Source organism: Triturus cristatus, chromosome 4_1 (genome assembly GCF_964204655.1).
Source record: "Triturus cristatus chromosome 4_1, aTriCri1.1, whole genome shotgun sequence".
NCBI classification, from domain to species: domain Eukaryota; kingdom Metazoa; phylum Chordata; class Amphibia; order Caudata; family Salamandridae; genus Triturus; species Triturus cristatus.
In genome coordinates, this window is record NC_140585.1 from 1345412093 (window position 1) to 1345426001 (window position 13909).

The 13909-nt window shown below is 47.7% G+C and overlaps 1 protein-coding gene across 2 annotated transcripts in view; it reads right to left on the reverse strand.

Annotated features, from left to right (window-relative positions):
* Window positions 1–13909, reverse strand: part of ATF6 (activating transcription factor 6) — a 740128-nt gene that overhangs the window by 214611 nt on the left and 511608 nt on the right. For both annotated transcript variants that reach the window (XM_085654834.1, XM_085654835.1), the window contains one exon: window positions 7246–7342. In XM_085654834.1, the coding sequence (XP_085510960.1) occupies window positions 7246–7342 (97 nt within the window). The remainder of the gene's footprint in view (window positions 1–7245; window positions 7343–13909) is intronic.

The window sequence follows — 13909 nt, forward strand, 5'->3', positions numbered from 1 at the left end:
GAACCGCCGGTGACAGTAGATACTGCTGCAGAGGTTGGCCCCTGGAGAAGACCATCTTCTTACAATAGGGCTTGAACTTATAAAAATTCGGACATGACACTGTACCTAATCTGGTGCTGAAAGTGGTTTAAAATTTGAGGAATGCAGTACACACTTAACATCTTTCGGTAATGCATGGAAAAATAGTAACTGATGCCAGGTGATGCAAATATAGGCCTGGGAAGTCACTTCCCAGACAGAGCCATAACTGGAGTTGCGTGGTACTACCAGGCAGGCACCTGGGAGCTATTTCTTGAAGAGTATCCATCAGAATGCCCTTTCATTTAATAAGGACTACAAAAACCTCCTAAATAAACAAAATTAAATAGCTGCAATTGTATCGAATATGCTACTTACCAGTATGCATCTGTTCTTGGCATGTAGGGCTCCTGACATTCATATCTGTGCATAGATTGCCGCCTAGTGTTGGATCCGGATGATTGCATATTGTTGTCCTGGAAGAGTCTTCGAAGTATCACGAGATAGATGGCTCCTCCCCTGGACTACAGTGCACATGGGCATCCTCTCCATCCTCAGATTGTTTTTCGCCATTGTGGCAGTGATGGAGTAGATACAGTAAGTGATGACCATGCTATACAGTAATTCTGAGTGCTGCAGCCGCTACAGGCGCCGGGGAGGAGAGTGGGCGATATGAATGTCAGCAGCCCTACATGCCAAGAACAGATGCATACTGGTAAGTAGCATATTCGGTTCGAGGCATGTGGGCTGCTGAATTCATATCTGTGCATAGATTATATAGCAGTCCCTCCAATAGCGGCGGCTGCCCGTGCCAGCTGCAGCAGTCTGAAAAAGGGTCTTGAGAACAGCCTGTCCTACAGCTGCCTGCTGTTTTGAATGCACATCTACACAGTAGTGTTTAGTAAATGTATGTATAGTGGACCATGTGGCTGCTCTACATATTTCCTCTAAAGGAATATTCCCTAGGAAAGCCATGGACGCCCCTAACTTTCGTGTTGAGTGGGCTCTGGGAGGAATAGTTAATGTGCGTTTAGCTTTTGCATAGCAAATTTGAATGCATTTAACGATCCATCTGGCTATCCCTGCTTTGGAAATGGCGTTGCCTTTGTGTTGTGGAGAAAAGGCAACGAACAGTTGTTTTGTTTTCCTAAAATCCTGTGTCCTGTCTATATAGTACATGAGGGCCCTCTTTACATCTAGTGTATGGAGCATTCTTTCTGCGACATTTTCTGGATTTGGAAAGAAAACAGGCAGTTCAATAGTTTGATTCATGTGGAACTGTGATATCACTTTAGGCATGAACGTGGGGTTGGTACGTAGTACAACCCTGTTTGCGTGAACCTGTATGAATGGCTCTTGAATGGTTAGTGCCTGGAGTTCACTAACTCTTCTCAACGAAGTGATTGCCACTAAGAAAGCTACTTTCCAGGTGAGGAATTGAATCTCACATGAATGTAGAGGTTCAAAGGGTGGACCCATCAATCTGGTGAGGACCACATTTAGGTTCCACACTGGTGCTGGTGGGTGTGTTGGAGGAATCACTCGTTTGAGTCCCTCTAAGAAGGCTTTGATGGCAGGCACTCTGAATAAAGAGAGGTGTTGCCTGTTTTGAAGATAGGCCGCTATTGCGGTTAGATGTATACGGATGGAGTTGTATGCTAGATTGCATCGGTATAAGTGTAGCAGGTAACAGATGTTCTGAATGGATGCGTCCAGCGGATTAATGTCATTGTTTTTACAGTAAATGACAAACCTTTTCCATTTAGCCGCATAGCAAGCTCTGGTCGTGGGTCTCCTGGCCTCCCTGATGATATTCATATATTCTGGAGGCAGGTTCAGGTAGCCAAACTCTAAGACTTCAGGAGCCAGATCGCCAGGTTCAGCTGTTGCGAATCTGGGTGCTGAATTTCGCCATGGTTCTGTGTTAAAAGTTTGGGTGTTAGCCGCAGTCTTTGATGCGGCACCACGGAAAGTTCTAGGAACGTGGTGTACCATGGCTGGCGTACCCACATTGGAGCAACCAGGATGAGCGTCATTGAGTGTTGCCGTAGTTTGCGTGCCACTAGCGGTATTAATGGCGCTGGGGGAAAAGCGTACGCAAATCTGCCTGACCAGTTCATCCATATCGCATTGCCCTGCGACTGTGGATGCGGAAACCTGGCGGCAAAGCTTTGGCATTTTGCGTTTTCCCTTGTGGCGAATAGGTCTATCTCTGGATGACCCCACTGCTGGAAGTACGGTTGGAGTACTGATGGATGTAGCTCCCACTCGTGCATTTGGTGGCTGTGTCTGCTGAGCAGATCCGCCATCTGGTTGTCCTTGCCCGGGAGGTGTTCCGCCATGAGGAACATGTTCCTCTGAATGGCCCACTTCCACATGCTCTGAGCCAGATGAGACAACTGTGGAGAGAGTGTTCCTCCCTGCTTCTGTATGTAGTACATGGCAGTCATGTTGTCCGTCCGGATCAACACGACTTTGTTGCACAAGTGTACTTTGAATGCCTTCATTGCCAGGAAGATAGCCATCAGTTCCAGAAGGTTGATGTGCATCTTCTTTTGCTGTGTCGTCCATAGTCCCTGCACTGTGTAATGGAGTACATGAGCTCCCCATCCCTGGAGAGACGCGTCCGCCGTCAGTATTATTTGTGGAACAGGCTCTTGGAACGGTCGGCCCTTGCAAAGGTTGTGTGGATTCCACCAATGCAGAGAGTTGTATGCCCAACCGCTCACCAACACTAGGTCTTTCAACTGTCCTTGAGTCTGATTCCATTGACGTGCCAAGCACTCCTGAAGCGGGCGCATATGTAGTCTCGCGTGCGGGACTATGAAAATGCAGGAGGCCATCATGCCTATCAACTGCATGAACACTCGCGCTGGAAGGGAGTGTTGAGGTCTGAACTTTTTTTATCAGCAGTTGCATGCTGTTGATTCTCGCTAAATTTGGCTGAGCTTTGGCAGCCAGAGTGTCTATGGTCGCGCCCAGGTACTGCCGTACGTGGGCGGGTTGAAGATGTGACTTTGGATAATGTAGTGAGAATCCCAGACTGTGAAGAAGGTGAATGGTGTGGGATATGTGGCTGGCACACTGCTGGGCTGACTTTGCCTGTAGAAGCCAGTCGTCCAGGTAAGGGAAGACGTGAATGTGCTGTCTCCGTAGGTGTGCAGCCACTGTTGCTAGGCACTTGGTAAATACTCTGGGCGCCGTTGTTACTCCGAAAGGGAGTACTTTGAACTGATAATATCTCAGGTTCACTCTTCAGGATCAGCATTGTTTGTGTGATGGGTGTATGGGTATGTGGAAATACGCATCCTTCAAATCTAGTATTGCTAGGAAGTCTCCCTGACTGAGTAACGGTAGAACCTGCTGGAGGGTGAGCATATGAAAATGCTCTGACAGAATGTATTGGTTGAGAGGTCTCAGGTCCAGTATAGGCCTGAGAGACCCGTCCTTTTTTGGGATCAAGAAGTACAGAGAGTACACCCCTGACCCTCGTTGATCTACGGGCACGATTTCTATGGCTCCTTTCTGCAGCATACTTAGTACTTCTTGCTGCAATAATGTCAAGTGCTCTGCGGACATAGGACGGTGTCTTGGTGGTATGGTGGGTGGATTGGATGTTAATTCCAGACAATAACCGTACTGGACAATTTCTCTGACCCACCTGTCTGTGGTGATGGATCTCCAGACTGGCAGGAACTGTTGGAGTCTCCCCCCGACCGGTGTTATGTGGGCGGGGGGCAGTGACATGACGTCACTGTTTGTTATTGGCGGAGGACCTGGTGTTGTCTCCTCGGCCTCTGCCTTTGGTGCTGGATCCACGATATCCACCCCTATTGTTTTTATTATAGGTACTCTGGGTACCTCCTTTACTGTACTGCTGCTGGGACCCCTGACCTCTAGCTGCTCCTCTATTCCCGGGGCGACGAAAGGAGCCACTCCGAAACTGCTGCGACTGTAGAGCCCCCATAGATTTCGCAGTTTCAGTGTCCTTTTTAATCTTTTCCAGTGTAGCGTCAACCTCGGGGCCAAATAAAAAGTCTGGGTTGACTGGTTGATTCAAGATATTATTTTGAATCTCAGGTTTGAAACCTGATATTCTCAGCCATGCGTGCCTCCTCAACATCACACTAGTGTTGATTGCCCTTGCTGCAGTGTCAGCTGCCTCCAGTGCGCATTTGATGGACGCATTTGTAATGAGTTGCCCCCCTCTGATGAGGAGCTCCGCTCCATCTTTGTATTCATCTGGTAGGTGTTCTAGCAGTGTTTCTAGGGTATCGTAGTGTGACCTGTCGTATCGGGCCAGGAGTGCCTGAGTGTTGGCAATGCGCCAGATGTTTGCTGCTTGTGCTGCTATCCTTTTGCCTGATGTTTCTAGCACTTTGGACTCCTTGTCCGGAGGAGGAGCATCACCTGTAGTCTGCGAGTTAGCTCTCTTGCGAGCATTAGAAACTACCATGGAGTCCAACGGCAATTGACCCTTAATGTACATTGGGTCTCCGGGGGCCGGTTTGTATTTCTTCTCTATTCTCGGGTTCAATACCCGTGCCCTAGTTGTCTCCTTAAAGATGTCCTTAGCATGTTTAATAACCCCTTTTAACATTGGTAGAGTCTTGACCGTTCTTTCCGATGTGGAGAACGTGTCCACCAAGAAATCCTCCTCCACAGAGTCAGAATGAAGTTCCACTCCGTGATTGGCAGCCGCCCTTTCAATGAGGGCGTTAAAAGCAGCAGTATCCTCAGAGGGAGATGGTTTGATATTATAAAGATGAGTGTCAGGAGCATTTTGTGGGTCTCCTGGGTCATTAGGGTCTCCCCATGCTTTATCTTGGTCTTGCTGTTGTTCATCAGGGTCAGTATCCAGAGGATAAGTGGTATCATCCTCAATATAGCCCTCTCCTGCATCCGCCTCCGAGTGTGTGGGAGAAAAGGATGGTGGGTCCTGATCATAGGTGTGGTAAGGTTCTACAAGCACTGGTGTTGAACCTGACGCCATTTTCCTCTTTAGTGTAATCTTGTATGAGTCCAAAGCCTTCTCTGGAACAATTCTCCGCTTGCGGAACAACAGCCTACCAGTGTCGGCGTCGATAAACTGGTCCTGTGAGTCGTCGACATCGGTTCTTTCCGTGGACACTGTCCTTGGTTGTTTGATACTCTTTCTAAGTTCGAACATCTTCGGTGCCCCTGGTGGTGGCAATCCAAACTTGATCTGTGCCGGCGCCGAGTGAGGTTTGGCGACCTTTTGCGGTTCGGGACCCGTTTTCGGTTTGAGAGCGGCCCGTTCCCTGATGCGTTTTAGGGACTCCGACACCTGTTGCAACGTGAATGCAGACGGTGCTTTGGAACCAATAGGCTCTTTGGAGACAGGCCTCGACGCAGTCTCGGTTTCTTTCCAGCTTTCGATCCGAAGTTTGGGATCGACGCCCTGTTGATCCGATATTTTGGCAGTCTCAGCACTCTTCGGTGTTGATGTAGTCGGGTCGACCCCCTTGACCTTGGTCGTTGGTGGTCCAACCTTCGGTGCCACAGGCCGTTGCGTCTTCTCGGGACCGAGGGCCTTCTTTTTCTTGGTGCCGAAGTCCTTTTTCGGTTTCTCGGTACCGAAGTCCTTCTTTCTTTGGTTGGCTCCGACGTCCTTTTTCTGTGTCGACGGATTGGAGGGCTTCGATGCCTTCGATCCGACCTGAACCAGTTGCACTTTCGGTTTCGATTTGACCGGTGCTGGTTTCGGTTTCGATTTCAATGAATCGACTCCAGTCTTTTGTGATATTTGTGGCTCTTTTGAAATGTTCGAAGCCGGGCCTTCAGGCGGGGGCTGTAGAACGATCCGACCGATCTTGGGTAAGGCCCGCAGGCGATCCCTCGACCTGAGCCTTATCAAGACTATCTCCCTCGGCCTCCCCATCGACTGATTGGCCTAGCTCCTCGCCTGAGCCATCTTCCTCTGCCCCAAGGGCCTCATCGTCGTCTCCTACCTCGTCGACGACGTCTTCGTCCTCGAAGATCACTTCATCATCGTCGTCATATTGGGATTCATGCTCCGAAGCATGGCTCGAGTCTATCTCTTCGACGCTCTCGACCTCTTCATCCTCGGTGCTGAATATGTTAACCGGGGTAAGCGCCGACTGTTTGGCCTCCAATCTAGCCGCCCGTCGATACCGAAGTGTCTTCTTTGACCGGAACCGGGCGCAGGCCATACACCTGGACTCATCATGATCCGGTGATAAACATTTGTTACACACCGGATGAACATCGATGTGTGGATATTTCACATGGCATAAAGGACATCTCTTGAAGGGGGTCCTCGATTCCATCCTCGAACGTCGATCGATGTTCGGACCGAAACTCGGTGAATAAGTCGAGAACAAGTATAATAAAGTATCGATACCGAACGCAAACAATACCGACGATACCTAAAGGCTTTTGGCCTTAAATAAAGTTTTCCTAACTTGAGCTAAGATAAGCACATCCGAACCCAATGGCGGAAAAAAACAATCTAAGGATGGAGAGGATGCCCATGCGCACTGTAGTCCAGGGGAGGAGCCACCTATCTTGTGATACTTCGTAGACTCTTCCAGGACAACAATGTGCCATCATCCGGACCCAACACTAGGCGGCGATCTATGCACAGATATGAATGTCAGCAGCCCACATGCCTCGAACACAAATATTTAGCTCGTTAGGAGGCAGACGTGAAGGAGGGACGCAGAAACTACATGTAGATTTTTTCTCACACAACGAAATGTAAATGAGCTGTACAAATATTTCAGAATATACCAGCAGTTAAGCACATTATTGGTAATTCTTAACTTTGATGGAAACATATTTTAACCAGATCAAAACAAATCAATAAACTTAGTGATGCACAAATTTAATATTTGTTGAAACCTCATTTCCCTACATTGTTTGTGGTCTTTATAGTTTTAACAATAAAACTGCATGTCTGTGCAAATTCAGTGGCCATTTCAATGGAAAATGTGCAGTCTGTAAATTACAGTGCACTACCACACCATGCATTAGTAAATGCACCACCAGCTACATGCTACAACCACACCACTCTCCTGCTGAATAGGTTTTTAACACTTGTTGTTTTGTTGCTTTTGCACAATTGCTACGACGTCAGTGATGCAACACTGATGGCAACATCCCCCCCTCTGAAAATTTCTCCAGCTGAAAAGAGCCCGTAAGATAGTATTCACTGAGGACACCAACACATTAGACTAAAATTACCTGAACGCGCGTTTTTTGTTGGTGATGTGACATTCTCCTTGTCTTTGTCTGTTCAACTTCATGTCTATGGACCCAGCCTCGAAGTTCTTGTGTTAACCTGTATAAAAACATCTACATTAAGAAAAAGGGTCACATTTACATGGTGAGTGTAAGCATTCTATCAAGGCTCAGCCAATCAAACACTTTGTGTAGGGTTTCAAAACCAAAGATGTTAATTATTGCTTAACTTGCTTAGGACAAAAGGAAAATATTGTTTTTTGGAAGCTTTTTATTTGAAGCTGCAACAAAATGTAACTTCTTCAAACAAGCGATGGGCATGTAGATCTACAAAAAAGGATATTTTATAGTTGTTTCTTATTTAAACAAGACTCTAAACATGAGATTTTTCAGGGTTTAAGAATCCTCAAGTCCTCATAGTATGAAAGTACAGCAATAACTCATTCTGTGGAAGAAGGTCTCTTCCACTTACTCATTTTTGGAGTTATTTTTATGCACTGATTTAATTTTATATTTCTAGTAGTATCACATTCATGCATATGGATCTCTACAGATGCTAACAGTTACTGTCAGCATATACAAGTAAAGTAGTGTGCTCTTCAACGACTATCCATTCCAGAGAGTCCATGCACAGACTATTCAATAGAATTGGAGCAAAAATAGATTCTGGCAGGGGGCCCCAGTTAACAGACCGGTGGGTAGTAGTATAATTCATTTAAAGTGAGTGGTTCCTGATAGACCAAGATGAGTGAACCATTTTATTTGATCTATTATCTGAAGTAACAAGTTGTCACAAGCAATGCATTTGGAGTAATGGTTGCATAGTTCAACACAGCTGGTGATCATAATTAGGCATGGGCGTAGTTCCCAGAGTTTTGCTAAACGGAACTCTGTGAAGTCCCCCAAAAACTCGGCGGAGTTCCGCAAGCAGCGGAGTGCGGCACGAACTGCCATTCGCACTGACCTTCCCACTGCTCGGGTAGCAATTCTACCCAAGCTGCAGCTCACGCTTGCCAACTTACCATTAGTGAGCGCGAGCGGGGAAAAAACTCCGCTGCGCTAAGCGGAGTGGAGTTTTCTGTCCCCCTCGAGCTACGTGGAGTGCAGAAAACTCTGCAAACTCCACGAACGGAATGGAATTCACTGCCCAGGCCTAATCTTAATAGCAATGTGTCTTCAACTTAAGTTTTCTTGGGGATGACTAAGTTTCTTTTTTTTTCTTTATAATTAATGCCATATGTGATCTGATGAGTGTCATAACATCAACGTTTTTTCAGATCATTTCTTGGGGGTTTTGATCAGATATCCTGTCCACTGCCAGTGGCATTCACAGTTCACATTCTACTGTCCTCCACCAGTCCCTCGGCAGGTACGGGGAACTGCAGGTGTTCTATTTGATTACAAACACATCATAAAGCAAAAAGGGCAATTTGGCACGGTTTAGAGTCTGATAATGATTGGCTAAAAATATAGGAGTAAATAAAGGGGGGAATTAATCTTGTGACCCTTAACTTCAACATTCATGATTGTGTTCATATTCCTATTTTACTTATGTTGTCTCAACTAGAGAGCGTTCTTCCCTATTAATCAAGTATGTATTCCTTTCCTCAACAGCTGGAGGCTTTAGAAGTGTTTGGGTTATCATTCTATTCTTACATGCGCTCTCTGTTCCTGTAAATACATGTGACATGGGTGTCATCATGTGATCATATGAAACTGGAAAAGGACATGGGAGTAACCTCCCCCCTGTCCAGACCCTCCCCTGGGAGGGTCCCCTGAATCCTCCCAACCTTTTCCCTAGGGTACTTAAGGGAGTACCTGGGTGTAGGTCCCTAGATTCATCGTGGGATAATATTCAGATCAGACACCACTGCGCTTCTACCGTCTCGGCAATCTGGACTTCGCTGGACTTCGTTTGGGCCTGACTTTGTCTCCCTTCCAGTCTGCTGCATTGTCTGTGCCAGTGCATCATACAGGAATCTTCCAAGGTCTTCGAAGCATCAAATACAACCAAAGTAATCTCCCTTGGAGTGAAGGAGTCGCTCACCTGCATTTGCTGGCACCGCAACTAAGTTGATCGGTCTGCAGATCCTGAGCTTCTTCGGACTCTGTGAGCTCAGCAACACAGGTGGTGGTTTTCCACACTCCAGAGGCCTGTTTTACCCTCTCACCAAGTTTGAAGCCAGTATCCTTCGTGGGGGTTGCAATAACCGAAGCCCTGTGCACAGCATCCAACTTACAGTTGTAAAGGCTTGTTGGCTTCTTTGCAAGAAGATCTTCGGGCTCCAAGTAGCCCCAACTTCAAGCACTTCCTGTGACCAGAATCTTCAGCCACACCGCATCGCTTGCATCGTGGCCTGCGTCTTTTGGTGAGAGGCTTGAGGTCCTCTCGCGACTCTGGTGCCCCCGGCCTGTGGGTCCACTTCAGGGTCACACTTGTTACTTTTGGGCTTCCCTGATTGTTCGGGCCTGACCCCCCCCCCCCCCCCTGCCTTTGGTGAGTCCCCTGGACCTTGCTGGTCCTGACGTTGCTCCGGCTTTGAGGACTGCGTGGCTTGCCTTTGCCAAGGCGTGTTGGTGCCCCCGTTGTGACACTAACCCCTCAGCACTCGACATCCTTCGTAAGACAGCTTGTATCTGGGTCCTGGTCTTCCTCAGCGTTGCCTGGTCCTTACAGCTGCAGAGTCAAGGTCATCGTCATCTTCCCTGAAGCACCCGACATCGAAGGGCATTAGTCTTCCAAGTCTCCTGAGTGACAGACTCTGTCCCCTCTACTTTCCGGTACTCCTCCTCAAGAATCCACGTTTGGATTCCCTCGGACACTTTCTACTCTTCCAGCAGCGGCTCCTCCATTGAGTTCGGCGGTTTCCGACACCACTTCACACATATGCATCCGGCTTCCCTGGTGTAGGTAATATAGGTACTAGGGTATCCACGGGTGGGGTGGCTCTCCAACCTTCTGTCCTTCAAGGGGTTTCTTCAGGGTCCACTGGTAAGGGTTCTTAATCTTTAAAAATCCAACTGCGACTTGCACATACAGTTGTACGGAGCATGCGGTTGTGTTTCCACACTGCACACGCTCTTCGTCGGGTCCCTATCTACTCACCTAGGGTGGTTCCTTGGGGTATCAGCACTTCAACGTCCTCTCGACACTGTCTAGACTGGAGTCATGGTTCTTATACCACTCTTAGTATATGGTTTGGTACCCCCCTGGGGACACTGTGTATATCGTGCTATTTACTCTGTTTCTTTGCTTAAGTATTGTGTGCATTGTGTTGATCTCCATGTAGGAGATATTGGAACGTACTAGAGAGTATTATATAATAAATACATATTTTTATAAATAGTTGGTGTGGTTCTTTTTCACTTAACCTATACTATAAGATTACATTCTGGTAAAAGAAGCTGCTTTACACTCCTTCTGGACTACGCTTGAAGGCTGCTTTCCACAACTACCACCTAGAGAGCTTTCGAACATTGTCTAAGAATCTTAAATCGCCATAAGGGTTGTCTGGACTGGTGCAAGGTGCCCACTTACATTAGTGGACATCATATACCAGGCCACCTTCTCACAGGAAGTTTGTGTGTTGTTGAGATATGTGGCACCAATGTTGTGTAAGGCTTTGTATGTATGAAGTTTGAAGAGGGCTCGTTTGTAGATTGGGAATTAGTGGAGTTCTTTGAGGTGCGGGGTGATGGTGAGTGAGGAGTGGGAAGTTTATCCTGGCCGCTGAGTTTTGTATGATCAATTGAGCATTTATTCTGGTATAGTGTGTTGCGATAGACCAGCTTGCTTGTGATGAGGGGTTGAGTTACGGTTCTGTGAGTGCTGACCGGGAGCCATTTGAAGATCTTTTTGATCAGTCAGTGTGTGGAAGCAGTAGATGGAGACTGTGTTCACTTAGCCAATCACGATGAGTTGGTTGCCTATTACTATTCAGAGGTTCTTTGTGTAAATTGTCAGGAGCGGTGAGGGTCTGAGTTTGGCAGGCCACCAGGTAGAGTCCCAGAGCATGGTGTATTTCCCTAAGATTACTACTACTGTCTTGTCTGTAATGAGCTTGAAGCAGATGTTCTTCATCCATCTGGCAACATCAGTCGTGCAGGTGTAGAAACTGATCTTTTTTTTGGCATGTTGTCAGAGGGAGAGTATGAACAGGTTGTCATCCGCGTTGGATAGGACGTTGCTTACGTAGGCATGGATGATGCTGGCGAGTGGGGTCATACAGGCGTTGAACAGTGTGGGGCTATTTCACAAAGACTTTTAACATCCCAAAACACCATCTTCCAAAAAGGTTTAATAATCACAGACTACGTTTTAGAGGACTTGTCTACTTCCTCTAACCCTTTCTTTTTACCTCCTACCACTTTTTGCTCACTGCTGACCAGTATCTCTCAAACATGCCCATCTCTCACAGACCCGCAACTCTTAATCGCAGAAAACGATTTCTCTAGGATTTTTCATAATTATAAGTCTGCACATCTAAGAGATGTATATCATTATAGACAGTCAGCTCTAGAAAAAGTTAAGATATAGCAGACCAAGTTATTTCTAAGATGTATAACAGAAGGCCTCTCGCAAGATGCCCCAAAATCACAGACCAGCAAGTCCAGAAGATGGTTAAAAATAACAGGCCGGTCGGGGGTGGCTTGGCGCCAGCCAAGATGGCCACACAATAAAGGAGCTTGGTAGCGTCCTTCCTGATCCAGACGTGATCCGACCACCATCCGCCCGACCCAGACAGTCTGGGGACGTCGGGGTGTTCATAAGTACAACAAGCAACCCGTGAGGTGAAAAGGTGGACTCTTATCACACCCTTGGGCGCCAAACGGAGCTAGGACCTGCAGGGCCGGTGTGCCGCCTGAATCGAGCCCCTGGGCGGAGATCCCCCCTGCCTTTGCCAACAGCGGAGAGCAGCGACGGGCCTGTGTGGTGGCCGGTGTGTGGTGGCTGCCGCGGAGACTAGTAAAACGGAGAGCGCTGGGCTGGGCCACTGGCATTGATGCATGAGAGGGCCAAAGACTGCTTGATCCGAGAGACGCGAGGACTGAGGCGTACATGGTGAGTAGCCGCAAGCCAGGGGCCTTGAGCGTACAGTGCGCTCTGAACGACTGGACCGTCCCTCCCGGTCGCTCGGCCACCCCCCAGGGGTGCCGGCTGCTTAAATTTAAGTCGGGATCCCAGAATGTAGAGTTAACCAGGAGGGCGCGTCTGATCAAGAGTGACCAGAGATAGTGGGTCAGTAACAACAACCCCCCTTCCCAAATAATTTGGGACATAGTGGGGGTGGGTGGGGTCAGGCCTAGACAGGCTGCCCTGAGGCAGCGGCCAGGAGTCACATAAAATGGAAGCGGAGGCCTAAGTGCAAAGAGAGCGGACGTCACCCCGAGACTCAGCCCGGCCAGCTTGGAAGAATTTTTGACAAGCAACACGATGAAGTATATGGTTTTGGCGCCGGCATAAGGCCGACCATACCGCTGACTACAAGGGAGCAAAAAAAAAAATAAGGGCACCCCCAGCCTCCCTAAATCATTCTGAAGCCTTGAAGGCTCTTTTTCCAACAAATACTAAACTATTGGATCTTATGACCTTGATAAATATTCATCAGTAAAGAAACTGTTTGCCTATATTGGAAATCACGGTTGCTGGTTCGATTCACATAATCTTCACTTTGAAAAATCATTTTACTTTTTCGAGAAGCCCTGAAGAAGTCTCTGTTTAGAGACGAAACGCGTCGGCTATGATTCGTCATATCTATGTGGCTATGATTCTTCATGTTTATGTGAATATGTAATAAAGAAAAGGATTCTCTCAAGAAAAGTATATCGACGTTTTGGACATTCTTTCTTACAATCATTGACTTTTTGGAACAGTGCTGAACCCTTTTGTGTTTAATCAGGGGCCAGAACTCTATTCACGCAGAGGTCTGATGCGCCCCGCCAGCGTCACGGCTAGCACTGGTCTCATTGGTGGTGGCTCCTGAGATGTGACACATGTGATAACTTGGAACAGGTACCTCTACGACCCAGCAAAGGGATCCCTGACCACTCCTCACCGAATCTACAACCAGGGGCACGCTGTGTGGACATTGCACTGAGACAGACTGGTTGCCCTCCCATAATCTACTGAGGCATATAATGCGACCCGAGCCCCCCTCGTCCAATAAACTAGATAAATACGCAGTGCTAAGGAAAGCAATGGCAGAAGGCACAGCTTCGCAAGGAAACCCAGACACAGCAGAACCCTCACTAGGGGCGATCATAGCGGCCATTCAGGCACTGGGCACGAACCTAGAGTCCAAAATAGGCAAAGTCATGATCGAAGTCAACCTGCTAAGGGCAGATATGAATAAGAACTCTGAAAAAGTAGCCGCAGCAGAAATTAACAGTTGAACTTCAAGCTGCCACCAAGAGAATGGACGATCAAATACAACGTCTCACGCACCAATGCAAAAGCATGGTGGCAAAGCTGGATGACCAGGAGGGACTTACCCGGAGGAACAACATTAGAGTGGTGGGGGTGCCCGAAGGAGCGGGGGCCCAGAATGGACCTATTCCTGGAAGATCTCATACTTAAGCACCTTCAGCCTAAACGCTTGTCAAACTATTTCTCTGTGGAAAGTAAACACACAGCACTGGTGCCAGCAACCGAAACTAGGGCCCCCCC